At 39.1% G+C, this 27,601-nt stretch overlaps 1 protein-coding gene and 1 long non-coding RNA gene across 5 annotated transcripts in view; one reads left to right on the top strand and one right to left on the bottom strand.

Annotated features, from left to right (window-relative positions):
• Positions 1 to 63: 63 nt before the first annotated feature.
• LOC139029966 (uncharacterized) lies at positions 64 to 27,596 on the top strand. The gene is made up of 3 exons (XR_011482315.1): positions 64 to 196; positions 25,410 to 25,469; positions 25,792 to 27,596. It is a non-coding gene; the product is annotated as an uncharacterized lncRNA (long non-coding RNA).
• The window catches only part of LOC110131387 (craniofacial development protein 2-like), a 37,500-nt gene continuing 16,860 nt past the window's right edge, over positions 6,962 to 27,601 (bottom strand). For 2 of the 4 annotated variants that reach the window (XM_070451532.1, XM_070451529.1), the window contains 5 exons: positions 22,443 to 23,411; positions 21,819 to 21,938; positions 18,828 to 18,947; positions 17,001 to 17,120; positions 8,505 to 10,469 (listed from right to left, as the gene is read on the bottom strand). In XM_070451532.1, coding sequence (XP_070307633.1) covers positions 10,424 to 10,469; positions 17,001 to 17,120; positions 18,828 to 18,947; positions 21,819 to 21,938; positions 22,443 to 23,411 — 1,375 coding nt within the window. In that variant the 3' untranslated portion in view covers positions 8,505 to 10,423. Of the gene's footprint in view, positions 8,393 to 8,504; positions 10,470 to 17,000; positions 17,121 to 18,827; positions 18,948 to 21,818; positions 21,939 to 22,442; positions 23,412 to 27,601 lie in introns of those variants that run through there. The other 2 variants (XM_070451531.1, XM_070451530.1) reach the window with 2 other exon arrangements.

Raw genomic sequence — 27,601 nt, 5'->3', positions numbered from 1 at the left:
TGATCGAAAAAAGCAATGCTTCCGGGCCAAAGGCTCCGGCTTGACCCTGCTGGGGCGGTTGGAAGACCGCGGGCTCCGGCCTGAAGCGGTGCATGCTGGAACTTGTAGTCCTCAGAGCTCAGCTGTTTCGATCTGTGTACGCTTAAGGAAGATTTGTTTTGCCCTTGAGAATACAGATTACCTTCGCTATTCACAGGTTGGTATTTTTAAATTTGTTCGTTATAACTTACTGTAACCCCTCCAAATCAATATTCGTGATGATTTCTAGGGTTATTCGAGGACATTCACAGAGTGGAAATTTTGAGTGAAAATTTTAACCAGTAGTGGGCTGTACCGAGGATGGACCTCACAATCCGCTGTCTTGCTTCAGCTCTTCTAGTGTAAATAAATAGCTTCACAGCCTCTTCAGTACTGCGTGTTTTTTTCCATTTTTCTACTATATGTCGGTGATTTCGCTGTTCAGAATGACCGCCGAGCTTATTCTGTAACAGCAGGATGAGCACAGCCCTTAGCAAGCAGCCGTTGCTGTGCCTTCTTACCTGGCACCTTGCTACTTAGGCAACAGGGCTTGGTCGGCCATAGTCAGTACCTCAGTGGGTGCCAAACACAAATGACCAACTGTCAATCAGAGATCTTTGGTTGTCCTGCCCTTTTATTGGTCAGCGCTGCAAGTTGGCCTCGCTCACAAGTAACTGTCAATGAGAGACCATTAGGAAAGTGATTCAGCCAAGCGTCACTGGTGTGGTCATCAGGTGGAGAGTGAGCTAAGTGGCGGGTTCAGGCCTTCTCCTGGCGGCTCTCCAGCTCCCCCCCGCCATGGACCAAAGGGTGAGCCAGAGGGAACAGACTGGGGAGTATGTCTAAAGTGCTCCAAAGCCCTCTACTAGTCTTGGCCCAGCCCTTGAGGCAGCGTGAAACTTCTTCCCCCAACCGACTTTGCTGTCTGCCTGGGTTGCAGTCTGAGACCTGGTCTCCCATTTGGATGGCCTAGACTTGAGGGCCAATTGGGTTGAGCGCATGACTCCCTCAGGGATGACAGCTGCGCAGGGTGTGTGGGAACCTGGCCCTGAAGGAGATGCCTACTGAGACCTGCCTCCTTCTAGCCAGGACTGGGAACTAGCAGGGTGAAAGCTGTGACTTGGGACCTTACCCTTTCTTGTTAAGGCAGAGAGTAGCATTCGTTTGGTAGTCATTTATAGGGACATCCTTACCTGACCATGACCTGACCTAAAGACAAAAGATCTGACTAAGAAGTTTGCAGCAACTAACCTCATCCCTCCCTCACCTCGTTTTTAAAGGATCTTGCTGACAGTTTTCCATAACTTTGGGCTTCTTAGGACATGAGCCGCCCATTTCCTTGTATGGACCTGTAAGAAACCTCTGTTCCAAGCTCTAATGTTGTAGTATCGATAGGCCTCCCTGCATCTGGCACGTGGAATTGCAATTTGGTAACAGTGCTGTGGTGCTGTCTTAATGTTCCTAAGCTCAAGAAAGCTGTAGTGTGCTTTATGAAGAAAAATATGTGTGTTAGATGAGCTTTGTTCAGGTATGAATTGTACTGCTGTTGGCCCTGAGTTCAATGTTAATGTTAGGTAGTTAGAATAGGGAAAGAGAGTCCAAAATGGCGGTGGCTAAAAGACCTAGAAGGGAAAGCCCGCGAAAATAGAACAAAGGAAGGTCCGAGGACCGGAGTGAGAACCTCAGGTAAAACCAACAACACTCCTGGCCGGCCCAATTTACATAAGACAGGCCCAGGGACAGAAACATATAAAAAGAAGAGCCAAAGCCCTCTTCTCTCCCTTTTCTTGCTCCCTCTCTCTCCCGCGCGATGGGGCGATCTTCTCTTCGCGTCTTTGGATCGACGTGCCCTCACACTTCGAAGATGGATTTTCCTGCTATTATCTAAATAAATAGAGCTGTAACACTGATTTATTTTAGAGCTATAACACGGTCCGTTCGAGACCTGAGAGCTATAACACGGTCTGTCCTCCGAGAGCTGTGACCCGCCAAGGGGCTTTAATGTCCGTCACTCCAAATTTTTGTTGTGACGAGACAAAGAACCGAGGAACATACACTCGCGCGACATTAATGAATCAAAAATTTGGTACATCAAGAAAATGGAAAGGGAAATTTGCCAATCCAGACGTGAGGCTGCTCCATAAAGTGCTAAAATGACATCCAGAGTGCACGAGGAAGATATGGAAAAGCGGCTGTTTGTGGATTCATGAGATGACAGTTGATTATAAAAGGTGTGGTGGAAAGTGTTGTGAGGCTGAAAGCAAAAGAAATTTACTGTCATGTTACCCAAGGTCAGAAAAATGTGAAGCCCTTCTCTGCTAGTGCTGGCTGACTTGCACATTTCAAAAGGTGACAAGATGTGAACAGTGTTAAGCTTGCAAGTGAGGCAAGTTCTGCAGATCAGGAGGCTGCAGAAGAATTTAAACAATACTTGCCAAGTGATATACAGGAAAAGGGTATGTGGAAGAGCAGGTTTTTAGTGCTGATGAAACTGGCTTATTTTACAAGGACATTTGCAAAAAGAACTTATGTAAAGCAAATGGCCTCCAAAGTCCCTGGCTTTAAATCACTCCAGAATTATGCAACCCTACTTTTGTGCACCAATGCCAAGAGCGAGTTTTTTATTTTTATTTTTTAAATTATGAAAGTATGATAACACTTGGAAAATACAGAACAAACTTACATATATTTCCACTATTAATATATATTACAATTATTTTTAAGTAGATGAATTAAGAATTTAGTTGGAATTTCAATATCAAACTAAAAAATAGAATGAATATATAGAGAAAGAGGATATAGTAGACGTGAAAAGCACTATGAGCCTATTCAACATAATTAAGATTTATACAATTTTCACACAACATTAGGATACAAATTCTATTTAAGTTCCCATATACTATAAACTAGGAGACACTGGAACATATCCAAGGACATAAAACAAGGTGCAAAAATTTCATGGTCCAAAGGTACAGAAATCATAGTCTATTCTCTTATCCTTGTGGAATTATGTTAGAAATAATATCAAAAGATATTTAAAACTAACCCACATATTTTCAAGTGCAATGTGGTATTTTTCAAGAGACATCTTTAACTTAAGTCATTGAAAGCTTCAATAGAAGACTGAAGAAACAGAGGGTGATTTCAGGGAAGCATTTAAATGAGAAATTAATAGCAAAATTGGAAATTAGTATCAAAGATACTTTAAATATTCCACGTATTTTGAAATTAAATGTCCACTTTTAAATGATGGATGTATCTAAGATGCCATACAAGGAAAATTAGAAAATATTGATCATAGAATAAAAATGAAGAGAATTTACCAGAATTTGTTCCCTGCAGCTGAAGCTGCTCAATGCAATTAAATACAATGTGAAGTCTTGAATATGGTATAGAAAAAAAAAATGGACAGTAGCATAAAATTTTGTGAAATTTGAAAACATGTACAAAATATCGTAGCATGTTCATTTCCTGTTTTTAAAAAAAAAAAAAAATACATACTGTTTCTTGTAAGTTTCAAGCCTCACTCAATTTTTTTTAAATCACCAAGATAATAAACTTTCTAGACTGTTAGCAGTAATACTAGATGCCAAAATACATGGAACTATATCAAAGTTTTAACTTAATGTAAATTAGAAATCTAGCATTCTATTCATACTAAGAAAAACAAGTGGAATCAAAATGTGATAGACTTTTAGCTATGCAAAAATTCTTTGTTTTCTAAAATATGTTATACATACTATTTATATATGTATATAAAAGCTTTTCTACTATGCTTCATAAACTTTGAGAGAGAACAGCAACAAAAGAGATGGAGAAATTGGGAACCATAAACAAAATGAAATGGGTGCACCGAATATGAAATAGAAAATGTGAAATAAACTACATAAAAGTAAAATATCATATATAATCCAGTTGTTAATTTTAAACATGTCTGCTCATTAGAAACACATCTGAAGCTTTGGAGACAAAAAGCAGTACCTGGGCATTTCTGTTTTTCAAAAAATTCCAAGATAATTCTGGATTTTAAAAAGTGATTTCATGTTTCTCTGTCAAATGGTAGTTTCAGTGATAAAGAATTCTATTATTTTCTGTTGACCAATCACAATACAATGGTATGAAGCAAATTAGTTACATAATCACAATAGTAAAAGCTGTTTTTCAGTTTTCAAAATCAATCACCATACAAAAAAGGATACTTAGAATTTCAAGCCATAATGGAAACAATTAACATAACAATATAAAATAATTCCATACAATTTGGGGGTTTTAGTAGTGATGTTAAGTGGAGGTTCACATGCACGTTTTCATCCAACCATCCACTCTCTATTTTTTGGTTATTTAACCTATTTACATTTAAGACAACTACAATTTATACTTAAGTTCTGTAATCAAATCCAGGTCGCTTTCAAGTCAGATTCCCTGGGGATACCCAGTCCCTTGGCCGAATCCCCACTCTGGGAAGCCTGCTGTGGGGCTCAGAACCTTCACAATAGTGGGAGAACGTTTTTGGTATTACTGTTCTCCAGTTTCTGGGTCACTCACCTGGCGGGTGTGGAATCTGATTTTATCATGATTGCATAATCCCTACTGTCTGGTTGCAGCTTCTCTGGACATGGAGTACAAGGGCAACTTCAAGTGCAAACCCCTACTGGTGTAGAGCTTCAAGTTCACAAGCACTTAACCTTAACCAGAAAAGTGGAGGTGGAACAAATGTTGGAAGACATCTGTTTGGTTTCCACAGCTGTTTCATACCAAAAGTTGAATACTATCTCTAGGGCAGAAACTTTGCCTTCAAGATTTTGTTAAATTTTGGATAACGCCCCAGTCCACTGCTGTGAAGAACTAAAAAATGCTGACCCCTATGTAGGAGTTCTTTTCACGCCCCCAAATACTAAGTCTCTCATCCAGCCCCTGGATCAGGGCATAATAAATGTCTTCAAGGCACAGTATACAGGGGAGCTTTGTAACAAGGCTTTCGAGGCTCTCAAAGTCAACAAAGAAACTACCATGATGGACAAACTATTGGAAGTCAGTCACTATACCCAATGTGATTATGTTGGCACAGCCTGGGACATCAAGCAGAGCCTGTAACTGTTGGAAAAATGTTTGGCCAGGCTGTGTGGAAAATTTTGAAGGCTTTGAAGGTGCTGCAGAAAGAATAAAGAACAGTTAAAAACATAATGCATGCTCCACAGCAACTAAGTGAAGGGTTTGGTGACATGAAGAAGGATGTGGAGGAAATTTTGGCAGAGAAAGCAATAGACAGTGATGATAGTCAGCAGAGGAGTCCAGGAATTGTCCCTCTAACAGCAGCCAAAATAACAGAATGGAACTCTGCCTTGAAACAAATTTTCAGTGACATGGAAGGGTGTAACCCTATCCTTGATTGAAGCCTCAAATTTAAATCATTAACTTCTGGTGTGTTTGCCCCTTATGAGATGCTTAAAGATGTGAGGCAAAAAGCCATGCAGACAGAACCCGCCCAGTTTCTAGAGCTACTTCAGGAGGGGAAAGTGCCAACTACATCAACAAGTGAGAGCCAAACCTCTGAGGTTGAACAAACATATGTCAGCCTGTCAACCTCTTCCTCATCTGCAGAATCAGTTCCACCTACTGATGCAACATGCCAGGCTTCCCTGTCCTTGAATATCTCCTGGAGTTTGCTCACTCCCGTTCACTGCCAGTGATGCCATTCAACCATGTCTGTCGCCCCTTTCTCCTCTTGCTGTTAGCCTTTGCCCTGCTTCATTTGTACTCCAAGGCCAAATTTGCCTGTGTACTCCAGGTTCTCTCAACTTTTGCACTCCAATCCCCTATGATGAAAAGGACTTTTTGGTGTTAGTTCCAGGTCTTGTAGGTCTTCATAGTCATTGAGCTTCTTCGGCATTAGTGGTTGGGGTGTAGACTTGGATTACTGTGAAGCTGACTGGTTTCCCTTGAAATAAACAGCTCATTCTGTTGTTTTTTGAGATTTCACCCGAGTACTGCATTTCCGACTCTTGTTGACTATGAGGGCTACTCCATTTCCTCTAAGGGATATCTACCCATAGTAAACATAATGGTCATCTGAATTCTCCCATTTCTGTCCATTTTTGTTCACTAATTCCTAAAACTATCAGTCTTTAACCTTGTCATACCTGCTTGACCATGTCCAATTTACCTTGATTCAAGGATCTAACATTCAAGGTATATATGCAATATTGTTCTTTATAGCATCACTTTACTTTTACCACCAGACACATCTGCAACTGAGTGACATTTCCGCTTTCACCCACACTCTTTCTAGAGCTATTTCTCCACTCAATAAATAGTGAGAACCAAACCTCTGAGGGTGAACTGATAGATGTAAAACTCCCTCTCTCTCCATCATCTGCAGAATGAGTTCCACCAACCTCTCCCTTGGTTTTGGTGGGGTAAGCCAAGGTCGAAACGTTTGCCCACACTGTGCGTTGTATCATCATGCAGCCTGCAGCTCCATCAACAGGAAAATGTTAGGTAATGCTTTATGAAATGTTAAATGCTCAATCTTTCCCTTTCCAAGACTTTACCTGCATTACTGTACAGACTATACTATGTCTCTATATGAATACTTATGTTTACAGTGAGTACTTTTCTGTGCAGTGTATGTTTGTAGTTTGTGTGTGTAAAACTGAGGGAAAGAAAGTAGTACAATCTCAGTTGTACATAACATTGCTGTCATTCAAACAACTGTTTCATTATACATATAGCATGAGGCTTCCCAGGTGGCGCTAGTAGTTAAGAGTCTGCCTGCCAATGCAGGAGACACAAGAAACATGGATTTGATTCCTGGGTTGGGAAGATCCTCATGGAGGAGGAAATGGCAACCCACTCCAGTATTCTTGCCTGGCAAATCCCATGGGCAGAAGATGCTGGCAGGCTACAGCCTACAGGGTTACAAAGAGTCGGACACAAATGAAGCGACTTAGAATGCATGCATATACTGCATATCATTATTTGTTACAAAGATCATTAAATACAATATCTTCAAACAGAAACACACATAAAACAAGATTATGTACTGATCAGTTGACAAAGTAAGTCCGGAGTCCCACAGGTACCCAACCCTGTATTTCCACTAATTGAGTATGTGTGGTGGCCTTATAGACTGGAATTGGTTCCTACTGTTCCTTGTGTTTCGGGGAATACTCAATATATAAGCACTTAAAAGATGAGTGTTTTCCAATAATCTAGATTTCCAACTTCCTTTTAGAAACCAGAGAATCTGCCAACACAGGGCACATAATCCCACCAAGCAGAAATAGGCCAAAACTGAGGAATCCCTTTAGACAAATGTCTCCAGGTGGGAAAAATACAAATCCCAACCCCCTACAGGTTTCCTGGTTCACTATTACCCTGTTGTCTTGGCAACAGTTTATGGAGCCCTTCCTACCAAACTCAACATCTTTACCATCTCATCCACCATACACCTGTCCAATCTTGGGTCATCATCTTTTTAGAAACAAAAAGATCCTGTTGGGAAACACGATATTGAGGCTTCTGGCTGAACTCTGCATCCTACTGGGGTGCTAGAGACATTCTGTACCTTGATCAAAGTGCTACCACTTCACATGAGTAAAATTTCATCAAGCTATAAATTTAAGATTTGTGCACTTTACAGGATACCTAAAACAAGAAAAGAAACCAGAGAATGAAAGCGTAGTATCCTGCCAGACACTGTCTATCTGCACTGTCTGGAACTGAAGCTGTTTCCTTGTAACCATGGGATAAGCAACCAAATTGGACCATCCAATTTGCTGAAAGTGGCAGAGCAGGAAAAAGATTTATGATGTCACAGAATACTGAGCCAACCTTAGAGCCTCTCCTCATGTGGACCTACTACTGAAACAATACTTTTTTTTTCTTCACAAACTGTTACCAGTTTTCTGCTATCCCAGTGTGAAATACAAAAACTTTTGATGTTAACATATAGTCCTGAAAGCTGAATTAATAAGACTCAAGATGTAAGCAGTGTTTAATCAGATCTTTGGATGAGAATTTTACTATAAACTAGTAGGTGGAACCTAAAGGAAATACAAAAACATTTTACAGCTTCTTGTGACCCCATGGACTGAAGCACACCAGGCTCCTCTGTCCTCCACTGTATCTCCTGATATTTGCTCAAATTCATGTGTACTGAGTTGATGCTATCTAACTATCTCATCCTCTGCCGGCACATTCTTCTATTGCCTTCAGTTCTTCCCAGTATCGCAGTCTTTTCCAATGAGTCATCTTTTCAAAGTATTGGAGCTTCACTTCAGCAACAGTCCTTCCAATGAATATTCACAGTTGATTTCCTTTTGGATTAACTGGTTTGATCTCCTTGCACTCCAAGCACTCTCAAGAGTCTTCTCTAAGTTATAAAAAAAAATAAAATAAAAAGCTTAAAAAGTTAGAAAACCATATTACAAAAAATTAAATTCACTGGCCACTGAAAAAGAAAAAAACAGTCCTACTTCACAGAATTGAAAGTAATTCTTTATTGATAAACATTTATACCAGAATTAGAAACGTCAGTAGAAAAATAAAATTGAAATAATTTCCCATGGTACAAAGATTTTATCATTTTGACTCTATCATTTAGTGAAATAAACTGAAAAGTTAAGTGACAACCAGCCAGACTACAGAAAAAAGAAACGCAGGTACACAGAACCTTCTGCATGTGGACAGCTAATGGCACCAGGACTTCACATCCCGGGAAATGGTCTCCTAGGAAAGGCTGGTATGCACTGCAGGTAATAAGAACTTCATTCAAACCAGAGGAGCTTTTGGAATCAAAAGAAACAGACAATTTAAAAACTTAGGAAACATAAAGGCTTAAAGATAACTATTTACATGAAACTTTTCTCCCTACTTTATTTCCTAAGTAATGTTTTCCTGTTAAAAAATAATAGCATAATTAGACATTTTTATCTTGTAAGATTCATCACTCATTTGTATATGGATGAAGTTAACATGAAAATAGTTTACCCTAAAACTTCCATCTTAAAGAATCCAGAAATCAGCTTTTTATGGTTAGGGCTACTTCCTTCTAAGTCATAAAAAAAAGGAAAAGTGGATATACAGCTGGGAAGAGGTGGTTGCATATCCTTCTAGAATAAAATCAGTGGTTGGCAAAACTCCCAGAAGCTATATGTTAAAAAATATTCAAAATAAATGCCAGTATGTTTTTCATCTGAGCAACCACCCCCATGTGGCCAATCGAAAGGCTCAGCAATAAAGGAATTTGCCTGTTATGCAGGAGGGTTGGGATCGATTCCGATAAATGGAAGATTCGCTAGAGGAGGAAATGGCAACCCACTCCAGTTCTCTTGCCTGAAAAATCACATAGACGTAAGAGTCCATAGGGCCCCAAAGAGTCGGACACAACTGAGCATGCATGCAAAGCAGCAGCCTCAAATACCCTAAGAGGAAACAGACATCTCTTATCATTCAAATGATGGATCAAACATTCAATAATCTCATGATCCATTTTATATTTGAAGTTTTTGAAAACAGAAGATAATCAAACAAGAAACAGATAAAAAAACAAAGACAACTTTCCAAATGCACTACTTTTAGTATCTTGGCTCTAAAAGAAAAATAAACATTTAAGTCATGGATCAGTATGTTCAAAATTAGTATTTAGGAGTAGTGGTCCACTAAGTCAAGTTCAGTTTCTAACACTGTATCAAAAAAAAAAAAATTTTTTTAGGGGAGAATACTAAGAGACATCTTTCAACAGAGATGACTAAAATCATTTCATACAACAAATTTCTTAAACTGAAGGCTTATTTTTCAAATTCCAGCTCACCAAACTGAAAAATGGACTCTTAAACTAAAGACACAAAAATTTGCTCAAAAGAATGATTTGAGTATTTGAGTATTGGAGAGTAATCTTGTAGAATTTGTGAAGACATTTCCTTGTATCTATCACTATTATTTTGATAAGTAGTCTAATGGCCTAACAGTTCAAAGGAAATACCTACTTACTTTATGTGATACTTCGTAGTTTTTCTCTGTGATTGGCAGTGGTGGTTTAGTTGCTAAGTCCTGTCCAACTCTCACGAACCCATGGACTGTAACCTATGAAGTTCCCCTGTCCATGGGATTCTCCAGGCAAGAATACTGGAGTGGGTTGCCATTTCCTTACTTTGTAATTTTTCTCTGTGACTATCCCTGGTAAATTGATCCTCCTAGCTATTTTTAATCAGAAGCCAGAGTGCATATTGATTTAAATCAAATACCACTGGACACGATCTCGTGGGCAGTTAGCTTTACACTCACAACAAGAAGTTTCCTTTAAAAATGTCAGATTTAACGACCAGAAACTATTTTGACAACAGATAAAAACGACTGTATTTCATACAAACCAGTTCAGGTGGTTAAGGATAAAGTCAGATACTTAATTGCTGCAATCCTGGTTCTTTTGAAGGTCACAGTTTTCAGGCCTTAAAATGAAAAAGACAAGCATTAGAGGAAAAATTACAAGAGCTTAAATTGAGTTTGAAAAAACTGATTCTTTCTCATTAAGGATAAAAATTCTCTTGAAGGAAAACGTAAAGGACCCAATGGAAGGCATATCTAAAATTAAACTTTAGGCACTTTCTGGGAGTCATACCAAACACTGTAAAAGAAGGCTGAAGACCCACCACTAGGTAACCACATTAAGACTAGGAAATTAGTAACTACTAACTCGAATTTACACTGCAAGACCTATGAGTAAACCAAAATCACTTAAAAAAATGCTAACAGAATGTTTAAAGTATCTTTTTGGATGTCTCAATGAAGCAACTAAAAACATGAAAATGAAAAAATATTTTACTGCATTAATTTTCATAAATCAGAATTTCCTATAGATTCTCCCCCTGAAGACTTTCCATACCATTTGTGTGCAACCTGCACCTCATACTGATGTCTGCACTGATAAAATGTGTGCACTTACACACCTCAGATCAACTGAATTTCTCTTGACCCTGTTGTTTCCCAAGCAAAACTACAACTGTGTAGGTAAAACAAATGATTGGATTTATTGAAAAATTCAAAGTACATGTATCATAGTGCGATGTCTCCCCATTTTCATGTACAAACTGTGAAGACTTTTTGAATCAGGAAGACATTTCCTTGTCCTCTGTTAAGTTTCTCTGTAGTTTTCACAGAAGCTGATTTTCCTTGAATTTCAATTTATTCCTTCAAGGAGTGAGTTCATTAATCTACCAAAAGATACGTCACTGGCTGACCCACCCCGATTCCCTCTGTCAGTTTCCATGCTGCCCCAGATGCTGTCCTGTATAGACCACAGACTCGTCTTGATCCAACCTTAGTCAGGCTTCTTAACCAAGTCTCAGGCTTGGCCACCATCCCTGTTGGGCTTGTTTAGTTCAGTTTTAACAAGCATCCTGCTAAATCAGTTTAAACAGCATCGCCCACCCTTGATATGTTATCACTCTTGGTTTCTGAACAATTTCCTCATTTCTCACCTTTGATGTAAAATTGATACAGGCACTATGGAGGACACTGTCGAGATTCCGTAAAAAATGAAATACAGAACGACCATGTGACCCAGCTATCTCACTCCCGGAGACAGATCCAGAGAAAACCATAATTCAAAGGGACACATGCACCCCAACTGTTCACTGCAGCACTATGTACACAGTCAGGACATGTAAACAATCTGTATGTCCATCAATAGAGGAATGGATAAACAAGATGGGGTATATTTATGCAATGGAATATTACTCAGACATAAAAAAATGAATGATGGAGTCACTTATAGAGATGTGAATTGAATTAGTATCATACAGAGTGAAGTGAGACAGAGAAGGAAAAATATGACATGTCCTATATGTTGAATCTGAAAAGAAATGATACAAACTTACAAGACAAACTTACATTCAGACTTCAAAAACAAGCTTATGTTGTGGGGGCTTGAGGGGGTGTGATGACTGAGGGGAAAGGATAGTTAGGGAGTTTGGCATGGTCATATATACTGATATTCTAAAAATGGATAACCAACAAGGAACTGTTATAGCAAATGGAACAATGTTCAATGCTGGAGCAGCCTATATGGGAGGGGAATTTGAGGGACAACAGATACATGTATGGGTATGGCTGAACCCATTCTCTGTTCCTCTCATAACACTGTTTATTAATTCCTGTATCACAACACAAAGAATATCAAAAGAAAAAAGGCTATTAGCTCTAAGAATGTCAGGCATGAAATACAGAATGCAGTAAGATTTTCATGAGCGACTCAGTGACTTAAACAAGGGGAACTTGCCAAAATGCCACCTCTCCTTCCTCTGGTTATCTTCAGAAGTATGCTAACAGTATTTTCTAAAACACACTGTTTCCAAGTAGAATCTTTAAGCATCAAAATATTATTTTGCAAAACACTCAAAGAAGCAAGAAGTAAAAATTATGCTACATGAAACTATTTTCTTAGAGCAAAACACATACTGAATTCTTGATACAACAGAATGAAACTAATCTGAGGCTGAAGGTTTTGGTGGACGCCTGCTGCTATGCCATGAGTCACTCTCTAAGATATAAAGGACACAATCGATCTACTGAATGAAGAACTTTTCCTGCTCTGGTTGTTCTTCAGATGCTCAGACATATCCAGCTCTTTGCAAACCCATGGACTGCAGCACACCAGGCTTCCCTGTCATTCATCATCTCCTAGAGTTTGCTCAAACTCACGTCCACTGAGTTGATGATGCCATGCAACCATCTCATGCTCTATGGTCCCCTCCTCCAACCGCCTTCAATCTTTCCCAGGATCAGTGTCTTTTCCAAGGAGTCCTCTCTTCACATCACATGGCCAAAGTACCAGAGCTTCAGCTTCAGTCCTACATGAATATTTAGGTTGATTTTCTTTAGGATTGAGTACATTCATCTCCTTGCAGTTCAAGGGACGCTCCAGAGTCTGTCTTCTCCAGCACCACAGGTCAAAAGCATCAATTCCATGGTATTCAGCCTTCTTTATGGTCCAGCTCTCACATCCGTACATGACTACTGGAAAAGTCATAGCTTTGACTATGTGGACCTTTGTCAGCAAAGTGAGGTCTCTGCTTTTTAATATGATGTCTAAGTTTCTCATAGCTTTTCTTCCAAGTAGCATGCATTTTTTAGTTTCACGGCTGCCGTCATGTGACTTCACATCTGCAGTGATTCTGGAGCCCAAGAAAATAAACTGTCCTGTTTCCATTTTTTTCCCCATCTATTTGCCACAAATGGATGGGAACACCTGCCATAATCTTAAATTTTTTGAATGTTGAGCTTTAAGCAGCTTTTCATTACTCTTTCACCTTCATCAAAAGGCTCTTTACATCCTCTTTGCTTTCTGCAATTAGTGTGGTATCATATGCATATCTGAAGTTGTTAATATTTCTACCAGCAATCTTGATTCCAGCTTATGAGTCAAACACCCCAGCATTTTGCATGATGCATTCTACATGAAACCAACTATACTAGAAACCTAAGGCAGAAGATGTTGCCTTTACTGCTATCTAGTACTTAATCCAGAGGTAACTTTCATAGTAACACTTTCAATAAATACAAGACACACTGTTTAATAATACCACCTACAAGCCTGTTAACCCAGAGATAAGCCTGCAGAAGGCTTATTTCTTATGTGGCCTAGAGCACTATTTGTCACATACAGGTTGTAACAGATTGTGAAATCAATTCAATGAATCATAAAAGTTTTTCAAATGACACATACTACACATAATAATTACATAGTATGGACATAAAATAGAAGTCATACCTGTACTAATGAGCAGACTAAATCCGAATGACATGTATTCCTTACTGAGTGGCAGTCAATAAAGTTTGAAAGCTACTCATCTGAAGAGAATCCCAAACAATATAATGATTAGAAGGCTAAAAATATGTTGCTTCACTCTATTTCATTTCTCTTAAATGATGACTGCAAACCACAGCTTAAAAAGTACTGGCCTAATACTTAGGAGTATAGCTACCTAAAGAAACAAAAGATCTACACATAGAAAACTATAAAACACTGATCAAAGAAAGCAAAGAGGACACAAATAGATGGAGAAATACACCGTGTTCATGGATTGGAAGAATCAAAATTGTGAAAATGAGTATACTACCCAGAGCAATCTATAGATTCAATGCAATCCCTATCAAGCTACCAACGGTATTCTTCACAGAACTAGAACAAATAATTTCACAATTCGTATGGAAATACAAAAGTCCTCGAATAGCCAAAGCAATCTTGAGAAAGAAGAATGGAACTGGAGGAATCAACCTGCCTGACTTCAGGCTCTACTACAAAGCCACAGTCATCAAGACAGTATGGTACTGGCACAAAGACAGAAATATGGACCAGTGGAACAAAATACAAAGTCCATAGATAAATCCATGTGGACACCTTATCTTCGACAAAGGAGGCAAGAATATACAATGGAAAAAAAACAACCTCTTTAACAAGTGGTGCTTGGAAAACTGGTCAACCACTTGTGAAAGAATGAAACTAGAACACTTTCTAACACCATACACAAAAATAAATTCAAAATGGATTGAAGATCTATGTAAGACCAGAAACTATAAAACTCCTAGAGGAGAACATAGGCAAAACACTCTGACGTAAATCACAGCAAGATCCTCTATGACCCACCTCCCAGAATATTGGAAATAAAAGCAAAAATAAACAAATGGGACCTAGTTCAACTTAAAAGCTTTTGCACAACAAAGGCAACTATAAGCAAGGTGAAAAGACAGCCTTCAGAATGGGAGAAAATAATAGCAAATGAAGAAACAGACAAAGGATTAATCTCAAAAATATACAAGCAACACCTGCAGCTCAATTCCAGAAAAATAAAATGACCCAATCAAAAAATGGGCCAAAGATCTAAACAGACATTTCTCCAATGAAGACATACAGATGGCTAACAAACACATGAAAAGATGCTCAACATCACTCATTATCAGAGAAATGCAAATCAAAACCACAATGAGGTACCATTACAGGTCAGGCAGAATGGCTGCTATCCAAACGTCTACAAGCAATAAATGCTGGAGAGGGTGTGGAGAAAAGGGAACCCTCTTACACTGTTGGTGGGAATGCAAACTAGTACGGGCACTATGGAGAACAGTGTGGAGATTTCTTAAAAAACTGGAAATAGAACTGCCATATGACCCGGCAATCCCACTCCTGGGCATACACACCAAGGAAACCAGAATTGAAAGAGACACATGCACCCCAATGTTCATTGCAGCACTGTTTATAATAGCCAGGACATGGAAGCAACCTAGATTCCCATCAGCAGACGAATGGATAAGAAAGCTGTGGTACATATACACCATGGAATATTACTCAGCCATTAAAAAGAATACATTTGAATCAGTTCTAATGAGATGGATGAAACTGGAGCCCATTATACAGAGTCAAGTAAGCCAGAAAGATACACCAATACAGTATACTAATGCATATATATGGAATTTAGAAAGATGGTAACAATAACCCTATATGCAAGACAGAAAAAGAGACACAAATGTATAGAACAGACTTTTGGACTCTATGGGAGAAGGCAAGGGTGGGATGATCTGAGAGAACAGCATCGAAACATGTATATTATCAAGTGTGAAACAGATCACCAGTCCAGGTTGGATGCATGAGACAAGTGCTCGGGGCTGGTGCACTGGGATGACCCAGAGGGATGTAATGGGGACGGAGGTGGGAGGGGGGTTAGGATGGGGAACACACGTAAATCCATGGCTGATTCATGTCAATGTATGGCAAAAACCACTACAATACTGTAAAGTAATTAGCCTCCAACTAATAAAAATAAATGAAAAAAAAAAAAGTACTGCCCTAGAGCATTAACAGTCAGTCTTGAGAACTCTGCTCACATTACTGTTTCTCTGACAGCCACCTTCCTTGATGTTTACCCCATTTCCAGTGCAGTAGCAAGTACTCAAATCCTTTTCCTTCTTACATTCCTGTGTAACTTCTACATGACTTCCACCACCTAGTTGCTTCAGTGGGAGACAAATGTTTGGATGAAGAAGCAGATAACAAGTATGGAGCAGATATGAACATACTCCTTCCTCATGTCCCTGCACTCACTGCCATGACCCCCTGAGAAGAGCGTCACTGCAAACACCTCCGGCTCATGGCCTGAGTGACATGGAAGCAGCTGAGTGAGCGTGGCAGGGAATTGGAGGATAACACTCCCCCAACCTCCTCACCCCTGCTAAGACCACCACCAAGACTGAGTAGCAGCCACCAGAAGCCGCAAAACACACCCTGCACTTGCTACCTTTCCCACACCGTTTCTCCTCCTGGATCAGTTTCCAAGAATCACCTCTCACACTAATGACCCACACTCAATCCTCTGTCGCAGGGGTCAATGCACACCAGTGCACACAATGTCGTTTTAAGCCAGGGCTGCAAAGATCAGAAAAGCCTGTCCTCTAAAAATGTTAACCTGACAGGAAAACCAAATTTCTTTTTTAATTAAAAACATAAGAAAAAACTTCACAGATTTGTGGGGGAAGGATAAAGCAACAAACTGAATGAAAGGTTAGTGAAGCCACTATAGGTGACTTCTTGTACCCCAAACACCTCAAGAAGAGACAGCTCTGCTCAGGAGTCAGAGGTGATCAGTGCTGTGATGGGAATGAGTGGTCCATGTTCACCTCTCTCAAGGCGAGTGCCCTGACTCCTCCTACTTAACTGTCACCTCTACTTTTTACATGCAGTTTTAAGATGAATGAAACTTTTCCTTCCTCCAAATAAAGAATTCCAGTTTTCATCTCTAGATAACCCTGTACTATGGAAAATATGAAGGGAGGAAAAACTATTAAGTTCTTGACAATGTGTTATTAAAATTAACTATAAGTCACCTTTGACCTTTTTTCTCCCTACGAGATCCTCAGGGGTGGAAAATAGTCACTGTCCCAAAAACATCTTTTCCAATGTGGCAAGTACACCTGGACCTGCAACTCACCCTGACCCAGCAGGAAGTGATGGCACCGCTGCAGGGACACTGGACTGAGGTTCTTCTTTCTCATTTTGCTTGAAGACGGATTTCCCTTCTTGAGGTGTTTCACCCACTTCCTTAGACACCCTGCACCAATGAAGGAGACAACAAGTTTACAAGAGGAATAAAAAGAAACAAAATCTAAGAAAAAGCAAAAAATAACAAAGAGAAAATGACTGGGCTTTCTGTAAATTCTTGCTGCTGAGTATTATGATCAAAGTCTCCTGTAACACTTCTAGACAAAGACATTTTCCCCTTGTTAATTTGATAAAGGAAACAGCAGCAGATGGAAGTCTGGCGTCTCTCACACCCCCTCCTTTCCTTCTGTCACATGCCCGTCGCCCTGAACCACAGCCCTCGTGAGATCACCCAAGTGAAGACCGGAGGGCTCTCCCACTGCACTTCACGTGCACATTAGTGCTCATGCTTAAGGCAAAGTGGGAACAGGGACGTCGAGTAACTGGGAGAAACACACTGGCATTATTTCAAGGGAAAAGCAACAGTAATAACAGTTTAGAATACCCTAAAGACGACTCCTTTTCTATACCTAAAACAACCCAACGATGACACAAAATTCCTTATGGTACAAAGATTTGATCATTTTCAATGAAGCATTTAGTGAAAGAACCTAATACAAAGGTTAATCTGATTTCAGCCACAAGCAGCCTAACAGAGTCCACAAAACAGAAATGCAGGTACACAGAAGTTTCTGCAAGTTGTGCCTAATGGCACCAGGATTTCACATCCCAAAAAATGGTCTCCTAAGGAAGGCTGGTATGCACTGAAGTTGTAATAAGAATTTTATTAAAACCAGAGCAGCTTTAACAATCAAGAGCTAACCACAATTTAAAAACTTGGAAAACATAAGGGCTTAATGATAACTATTTACATGATCTGCCTACCTTAGCTAGTAATGTTTCACTTAAGAAAACCAATGAGTAATAGCACAACTAGACATCCTTATCTTGGAATATTTGTTGCTGATTTGTATACGGATTTATTTTTACATGAAATGCTTTTCCCTAAAAATCCCATCTTAAAGAACCCAGAAACTACTTCTTATGGTTGGGGCTCCTTCCTTCCTGCTCAAAAATAAAAAGGAAAAGTTGACATGCAGCTTGGGAGGTGGGGCAGTGTGGACACATCTCTAGTCAAGTCATCTGCTGGCCAAATATCTCAGAAGCTGAGTGTGAAAAAATACAACGTTCAGGGACTTCCCTGGTGGTCCAGTGGCTAAGACTCCACACTGCCGATGCAGGGGGCCCAGGTTCCACCCCTGGTCAGGGAACTCATCCCACATGCTGCAACTGAGAGTTCACATGCCCCAAGATTCTGTGTGCTGCAACTAAGACCCAATACAGCCAAAAAATAATAATAATACAATGTTCAACACAAATGCCAATATTTTTCCATGTAGGCAACCACTCACAAATAAAAACCTTTCTGAGATTAAATATTAAAAAAAAAAGAATTATTTTCAAACATATAATGATGTTTCTATAACCCTGAACAAACACAACAATTGAAATGGGAAATTCCCTGGTCGTCTACTACATGTTCTGCTCCGTGGCCAACAATATAAACCAGGACTTTGTCAGAATTAAACAACAAGCCGATGGCTAATTGTTCTCTGTATCCTCCATTTTGGCAAATATTTCAGCAAAGACATAGCAGCAGCAGAATTCCTTCTCTTAGGAAAGGAGTCATGAGAGCTACAGGGAAATCGTATCCTTGCAATGAAAGTATCTTCTCCAACATAGCAGGTACACCTGGGCCTAAGACTAGACTACTCACCCTGACCCAGCAGGAAGTGATAGCACCGCTGAAGGGACACTGGACTGAGGTTCTTCTTTCTCATTTTGCTTGAAGACAGCTTTCCCTTCCTGAGACGTTTCACCCACTTCCTTAGACACCCTGCACCAAGGAAGGAGACAACAAGTATACAGGAGGAATACAAAGAAAGAAAATCTAAGAAAAAGGCATAAATAACATGGAAAAAAAAATCACTGGGCTTTCTATAAATTCTTGCTGCTGAGCGTTATGATCAAAGTTTCCTGTTAACACTTCTAGATAAAGACATCAGCCCTTATTAATTTAACAATGAAACAACAGCAGGTGGAAGTCTGATGTCTCTCAAACCCCTCCATTACTTCTGTCACACCCTGAATCACAGCCCACGTGAGATCACCAAAGTGAAGACTGGGAGGGCTCTCCCACTGCACATCAGTGCTCATGCTTAAGGCAAAGTGGGAACAGGGTGGTGGAGTAGTTGGGAGAAACACACTGATATTATTTCAAGTAGAAAATCAACAGTATAAACAATTCCTATAAACAATATAAAAACAGTATATGCAATTTTCTAAAGAAGGGTCCTGTTCTATACCTTAAACAACTGGAAGATAAACAAGCAGTGATTTGGGAGTGGAAGAAAGCTCCATGACTGAGAATCCTGTCTAATTTCAAACTGAAAAAAAATTCCCTCAAGGAAACTGAGCCTAAAGGATCAAATAAAGATATGAATGATGCCAGAAATTTCAGATGAAGAAAGGAAATGCCTAATGCCTGCCTGAGTTACCAAGTCAATAAAAATATCTGAAAAATTTTGTTCAAATGCCAATCTGTCAGAGGGTCCAAGATTACGGTCACTGTGTTACATGGAGTGTTCAAACACGTCATTCAGAATAATGACAGACAAATCCTACAAATCCCAGATTTGCAAGGAATAGAAGTCTCTCTCTTTTCTTTTGTTTCTTCTAGGGTTCTTGGGATGACAACTAAATTTTCTCATTAAGAACCATCACACTACCGCTCGCCCACACAATTGGCACAAAATAAAGAGTTTGAGAGTTTTACACTAACATTCTTCAGTGGCAGGGACTTCCTTGGTGGTACGGTAGATGGGAATTGGCCTGCCGATGCAGGGGACATGGTTTCGGTCCTGGTCCAGGATGATTCTACATGCTGGAGCAACTAAGCCCAGGCACTGCAACTACTGAGCGCAGAGCCCCAACGACTGAAGCCTGTGCACCTATAGCTGGTGCTCCCCATGGCAGTGAGAACGCCATGGACCACAACTACAGAGCAGCCTCCTCTCTCCGCAACTACAGAGAGCCCGTGGGCAGCAATGGAGATCCAGCACAACCAAAAATAAAATTTAAAAAAAAAAAAAAAAAAAAGAATCGTCACTGGAAACACTGAAGGATGAGTTCAAGCAAACATCCTGTTACTCTCCTACTCAATTCTTGGGACGGCTCAGTATTACTCAGAATCAAATAAAACTCTCTAGAGCCTTCTTTACGTTATATATATAAAAATACAAAGTTTGAAAACTTTATTAGAAACAACTATACTCACTGGCCACTGAGAAAGAAAACCAGACCTAGTTCACAGAACTGGTGGTAATTTTTTTCCTTAACATATATTTTGCTGAAGTATAGTTGACTTACAATGTTTCAGGTGCACAGCAAGGTGATTCAGTTGTACATGTATACATATATTATTTTTGAAATTATTTTCCATTATAGTTTATTACAAGATATTGACTACAGTTCCTTGTGCTATACAACAAACCTTTCTTGCTGCTGCATATCTATTTTTTAAATTAGAAATCTAACCTTATAATCATACTATGCGGATGACACCTTTAAAGCAGCTCTGAATGTAGAACTCCAAGGCACACCTATGGTCTCTCCTCATAATGCACTGTGTGTGTGCTCAGTACTCTCTGACATTTTCAATCCCATGAACTAAAGCCCAAAAGGCTTCTCTGTCCATGGGATTTCCCAGGCAAGAATACTGGAGTGGGTTGCCATTTTCTTCTCCAGAGGAAGTAATTCTTTATTGATAAACATTTATACCAGATTTAGGAATGTCAACAGAAAAATTAAATTTAAATAATTTTCTATGGTTCAAAGATTTGATCATTATGACTGCAGCATTTAGTGAAAGAATCTAATACAAAAGTTAAACTGATTTTAGCCACAAGCAGCCTAACAGAGTCCACACAACAGAAATAAAGGTACTAGGAACCTTCTGCTTGTGGACTACCAATGGTACCAGGACCTCACATCCCCCAGAACTGCCTCCTATGGAAGGCTGCTATGTTCTGCAGTTGTAAGAAGCAGCGGCAAACTGACTGAAATGTCAGTGAATTAACAATGGGTCACATGTAGCCCAAACACCTCAGAAGGCAGAGTTGATCAGGGCTGTGATGAGCGTGGTCCGTGTTCCCCTCTCTCGGTGAGTGCCCTGACTACTCCTATCTGTCAGCTTTACTTCTTGCATGTAGGTTAAAAAGAAATTATTCCTTCCTCCAAAGAAAGAATTCTTGTCTTCTCAGGATAAATGATGTACTAGGCAAAATATGAAGGGAGAAAAACTACTGAGTTCTTTTGATAATGTGCTAATAAAACCGTAAGTCAGCTTTGACCTTTTTCTATTCCTATGAGATCCTTATGGGTGGAAGCAAGTACTCCACTCAAAACTTACTAAAAGTTTTGATGAACTGCTGATACTTTCATACAAAAATTATTTTTTAAAATTAGGGCTACTACCTGTTCAACAATGTAAATCAGGACTTTTTTCAGAATCAACCAAAAAAATTGTGGCTAATTTATCTCTACACGCTTCATTTTGGCAAGTACTTCAGGAAAGGCAGAACAACAGCAGAAAGAATCCTTCTCTCAAGAAAGAGAGGCATGAAAACTATAGGCAAATAGCATCCTTGTACTGAAAACATCTTCTCCAATGTGCCAGATACACCTAGGCCTGAGAGATGGTACTCACCCTGACCCACCAGAAACGGATGACGCATTTGAAGGGACATTAGCCTGAGGTTTGTCCTTTTCAGTTTGCTTGAATACAGATTTCGCTTCTTGAGAAGTCTCACCCACTTCATTAGGCCCCCTGCATGAAAGGAGGAGCCATCAAGTATGTAAGAGGGTTAAAAAAAAAAAAAAAAAACTCCATGAAAAGGGCATAAATAACAAGGAAAAAAACACTGGGCTTTCTATAAATTCTAGCTGCTGAGCTTCATGTTTAAAGCGCACTATAATAGTTATAGAGTAGTTCAATTCCCCCCAAAGATCAAAGCCAACGAGCAGCATTGAAAACCCAGAGCAACCAAAACAAAAATAAAATAATTTTTAAAAAGTATCTTCACTGGCCATGACTGCTTTAATCTCAAAAGATGACTTCAAACAAAGAAACAAAAAAACATACTGTTACTTCCCTACCCAAGTTCCTGTGATGGATCAGTATTACTAAGAGCATAAAATACAAACTGCTGAACCCCACATTCAAGACCACCCAAAATCTGGTTTAATTTTTGTGCTCCTCTATTCTCTTAATCTCATGTATCTATATGTCACCTCCACTGTATAATCATAAGATATTTAATTTAGGTCATACCTGAATGGCCGAGTGGTTTTTGGTATTATCTTCAACTTAAGCCTGAACTTTGCAATAAGGAGCTTATGATCTGAGCCACAGTCAGCTCCAGGTCTTGTTTTTGCTGACTGTACAGAGCTTCTCCATCTTTGGCGACAAATAATATAATCAATCTGATCTCGGTATCGACCATCTGGCGATGTCCATGTGTAGAGTCGTCTCTTGTGTTGCTGGAAAAGGGTGTTTGCTATGACCAGCCTGTTCTGGTAACAAAACTCTATTAGCCTTCGCCCTGCTTCATTCTGTACCCCGAGGCCAAACTTTCCTGTTATTCTGGGTATCTCTTGACTTCCCACTTTAGCATTCCAATCCCCTATGATGAAAAGGACATCTATTTTTGGTGTTAATTCCAGAAGGTGTTGTAGGTCTTCATAGAACCGGTAAACTTCAGGTTCTGGAGCATAGGGAGTTGGCGCATAGACTTGGATTACTGTGAGGTTGAATGGCTTGCCTTGGAAACGAACTGAAATCATCCTGTCGTTTTTCAGATTGCACCCAATTACTGCATTTCGGACTCTTTTGTTAACTATGATAGCTACTCCATTTCTTCTAAGAGACTGTTGCCCACAGTAATAGATATAATGGTCATCTGAATTCAATTCGCCCATTCCTGTCCATTTTAGTTCACTGATTCCTAAGATGTCGATGTTTATTCTTTCCATCTCCTGCTTCACTACATCCAATTTACCTGGATTCATAGATCTAACATTCCAGGTTCCTATGCAATATTCTTCTTTACAGCATCGGAGTTTACTTTCTTCACCAGTCACGACCACATTTGAACGTCGTTTCCACTTTCGCTTAGTCGATTCATTCTTAGAAGTATTAGTAACTGACCTCTGCTCTTCCCCAGTGGCGTGTTGGCCACCTTCTGATCTGGGGGGCTCATGTTCCGGGGACATACCAGGCCTTCCCTGTCTCCTGAGAAACCTGTATGAAGGTCAAGAAGAAACAGAACCTCACATGGAACAACAGGTTAAAATTGGTAAAAGGAGTACAACAAGGCTGTATATTGTCATCCTGCTAATACAACTCATATGCAGAGTACATCATGTGAAATGTTGGACTGGATAAAACACAAGCTGCAATCAAGACTGCCAGGAGAAATATCAACAACCTCAGATATGCATATACCAGTCTAATGGCAGAAAGTGAAAAGGAACTAAAGAATCTCTTGATGAGGGTGAAAGAGGACATGAAATAGCTGACTTGAAACTCAACATTAAAACAACTAAATTATGGCATCCAGTCCTACCACTTCATGGCAAATAGAAGAAAAAAAAGTGAAAGCTATGATAGATTTTATTTTGTTTCAAAATCAATGTGGATGGTGACTGCAGCCATGAAATTTAAAGATACTTGCTTTCTGGAAGGAAAACTATAAGTCTAGAGAGCATATTAAAAAGCAGAAACATCCCTTTGCCAACAAAGGCCCATGTAGTCAAGCTATGGTATTTCCAGTAACCATGTACTGATATGAGAGTTGGACCATAAGGAAGGCTGAGTGTCAAAGAATTGACGCTTTCAAATTGCAGTGCTGGAAAAGACTCTTAAGAGTACCCTGGACAGCAAGGTACAGCAAGGAGATCAAAGCCGTCAATCCTAAAGGAAATCAGTCCTGAATATTCATTGGAAGGATGATGCTGAAGTTCTAATTCTTTGGCTACCTGTTGCGAACAGCTGACTCATTTGAAAAGACCCTGATGTTAGGAAAAGGAAAGACACAAAAAAGGAGAAGGCAGGGGCATCCAGCAGAAGAAGCGATGTTTAGATAGCATCACAGACTCTATGGACATGAATTTCAGCCAAGTCTGCAGAACAGTGGAGGACAGAGGAGCCTGGCATGGGACAGTTCACTGGGTTGCAATGAGTCAAACAAGAACATGACTTGGCTACTGAACAACAAAACTATTCTAAGTAAACTTCTCAGGAAAGAGAGAAGAATTTAAAAAAAAAAAAAAAGAGGGAGAATTTTTATGATTATAGAATACCATTCCCCAAATACTCACTTCTTTCTTCGTGCCCAAGAAGGTACTTGCCCACCCCACTGATCCTGAGCTTGGATATATGACTTACTTCAATGGTCAATGACATTAACTGATGTGACAGGCAAAGAAGCTTTAAATGCATTTGCACTGTTCCACCTGCCCTTGAATACCTCTCTCAGGGAGCTGCAGGTCCTAAATGGCTGACAGACACATGCTGCATGTCTCAACTCAACCAGCAGTTAGGAGACAAGCCTAGATTAGCTGAACCCTCGATATCTAGAAACAGGTGTAACAAATAAAATGCTTGGTAGTATACCAGTATGTTTTGGGATGGTCTGTAGCATTCCTATAGCAACACCTAACACATTTACAACCCATGCATGAAAACACTAATTTCTAAGGGGCTAGGTTATTTTTTCTCATCTAGAGATGACGTAGCACTGCTAGAGAGAATCCTTTAGTAAATTCTATTTCCCAAAGATAGTTGCCATAAATTTCCCAACTCCCATGCTCTTCCAGAACCTGACATCATCCCTATGAAATGAAGAGTATATGTCACCACAGAAGTCCGAGACTCAAAGGGCAGGGCTGACGGCACAAGTTTCATTCTCAAAACAGACAAATGAAATGAAAATGTATCCACTCACTCTTTCCTGCCACAGGAAATCTAAAGTCTGTGTGTTTCCTATGTGTCTACATGGCAGAGCAGTAAAACAGAGTGTTACCCAACCTGTACTGGACTCCTCCGCACCAGTAAGAAATTAACATGTATTATGCTACTGACTTTCAGAGAACTTTCACCTGGCACAGCAGTATATAACTCTGCAATGTGTGTGCTAAAAGTAATGAGAATATATTACTTTTGAATATAAAATATGTGAGTGTGTATATTTATGGGAAAAAAAGGATTTTTCCTCATTCATATTTGTTTCTTTGATAGAAATGGGGCTGCCCTCTTCGGACAATGACAGAAACAGCAGGCTTTCCGGATACTCATGTGGTATGTAAAATCACCATGCATTTGCTTTTAAAAAATCAAACAAGGGGAAAAATTTTTTTTAAGAAAAAATACAAAATTTGTGTCAAAATATTTATAAGTTTTAATAAATCCATTAAATTTAATTTGATCAGAAAATTTAATAATTTCTCACAACAATAGTTATTCACCAGACTTTATTACTGTCAAGTCAATGGTAAAGTTATAATAAATCTTCTTTAGATATCCAATGTGATACAAGAGAAATAATACAAACCAAGAAAGATTCCAGTATTTAAATTGTATTCCTAGTGGCACAGTAAATTCTTTCTGTGTATCCTTTTAGGACATTGAAAGCATTAGAGGTTCACCATCAGTGTTCTACTACCCTCTGTTGGACAACTCAATAGTTCCCAGTGTGATTTCTGGCAGCAAAATACATTATTAATTCACATCATTAAGATTTAATGGGTCCTAAAAATGATTATACGGGAAAAGACTGTCTTTGTAATGGAGAATCCCGACAGATATCGCCTAAGCGGTCTAACTCATCAGCACCAATGTCAGGTGGTGGTGATGTGATGCGCTGAGGAGGACAAATCATCATCAACGTAGTATTGATGGTCCAAGTGATTAACATGAAGCTAACCATGAGGAAACAACTCAACAACTGAAACTGAGACATTCTGCCACACAGATGGGTCCTTAACACCACATGCAGAGGGTAATCTCGGATTGGACGTTGGATTGGACAAGACACACAGCTCCGAAGAACATTTTGGAATAATTGTGGAAAGATTTGAGTAGAACTGTATATAAAGCTAACAAAAACGTGAGCATGGAAAACTATCTGCTATTGTTCCAAGATGTATAAAAATTTTGAGTTAAAGAGTTAAAAACATGCATAACAATTTGACAATGTCATAATATTCAGGACATGAATCATTATTCATGCATTAAACTCATTGCATTAAACACAGCATAGACCAAATTCAGGTACTATCAAACCTGCAAGGTGCTTTAATGTGATATTAGTGTTATCATTCATGTGCAGGAAGACCACATTACAGTGTGCATGAAAATTTGGGGTTGTTTTAGCAATTTAAGCACAGAAATTTGATAAAATGTAAGCATTTCTCTGTATAAATTGTTATTTTTAACAATTATTTTATCTTTATATTTTTACTTTATAACAATCAAGTGGAACTTTTAAAATTGACAATTCAGTAAGTAAACTAAGAACATAAAACCGGTGTTATTTTTAGTCCTAGTGGCAAAACAACCAAACCACATTTCTGAGAAAAAAAAGAAAAAACCCTCATCTTTTCTGACGCAGCAGCAGTAGTAAACCATATGATGCTAATGGAAGTGACTCCAGTGACTCATTTCATTAATGAAGGACTAGTAAAGTCAAACTTGGTTTTAGTCTATGAGCCCTCATACAGTGGGCTTGGTTTTTGATCATGCGGCACTAAAAGCAGTGAGTTCTTTTCCAGTGACACCATGGCTTAAAGTATTCAGGATCTGGGTTATGATAAAGAAACTATAACAAGGTTAGCAAAGTATTTCTTCAAAGCAATTTGAAGAATGACAGTTTATTGCTGATAGGAAATTTATTTTAGTATATGTGATTTAAACATGAGTATGATATAAATGAGTCTCTTATCCGTTTCTTGCTGACAAACATTAACTGACAGTTATCTGTCAGTTAAAATAAAAGTAGGATCACATAACATCAGATGAGATTCGAAGTTTAAGTGTTTGCAACAGTAAGTTCCAATGACACAGCTGCAGGACAGGGAAAAAGTTTAGATTAAGGAGTTTGTGTTAGAACATAAATCAACACACTGCTTCCTTCATTGAAAAACATCTTACTATAAAAAAACAAAAACAAAAAACCCCATTGTTCTTATCAAGGTAGTAAAACCTATGAATTACATAAAGCTAATGCATTAAATTTAAAAGGCTATATTGATAAACTGAAAGCTGATCATAAAAGTGGATGTTATATATGTTGAGGTACAATGGTTATGAAGAAAATGCCGTAAGAATGATGAGATACAGAATAAACTTATTTCTTCCTAAAGAGAAATGATAACCATATGGTCCCCAATTAAAGATCTCAATTACACAATAAAACATGCTCATCTATCTGC

This window comes from Odocoileus virginianus, chromosome 20, assembly GCF_023699985.2.
Source record: "Odocoileus virginianus isolate 20LAN1187 ecotype Illinois chromosome 20, Ovbor_1.2, whole genome shotgun sequence".
NCBI lineage: Eukaryota > Metazoa > Chordata > Mammalia > Artiodactyla > Cervidae > Odocoileus > Odocoileus virginianus.
Note: the sequence above shows the minus strand (reverse complement) of the source record. Positions and strands in the feature narration are given on the sequence as shown.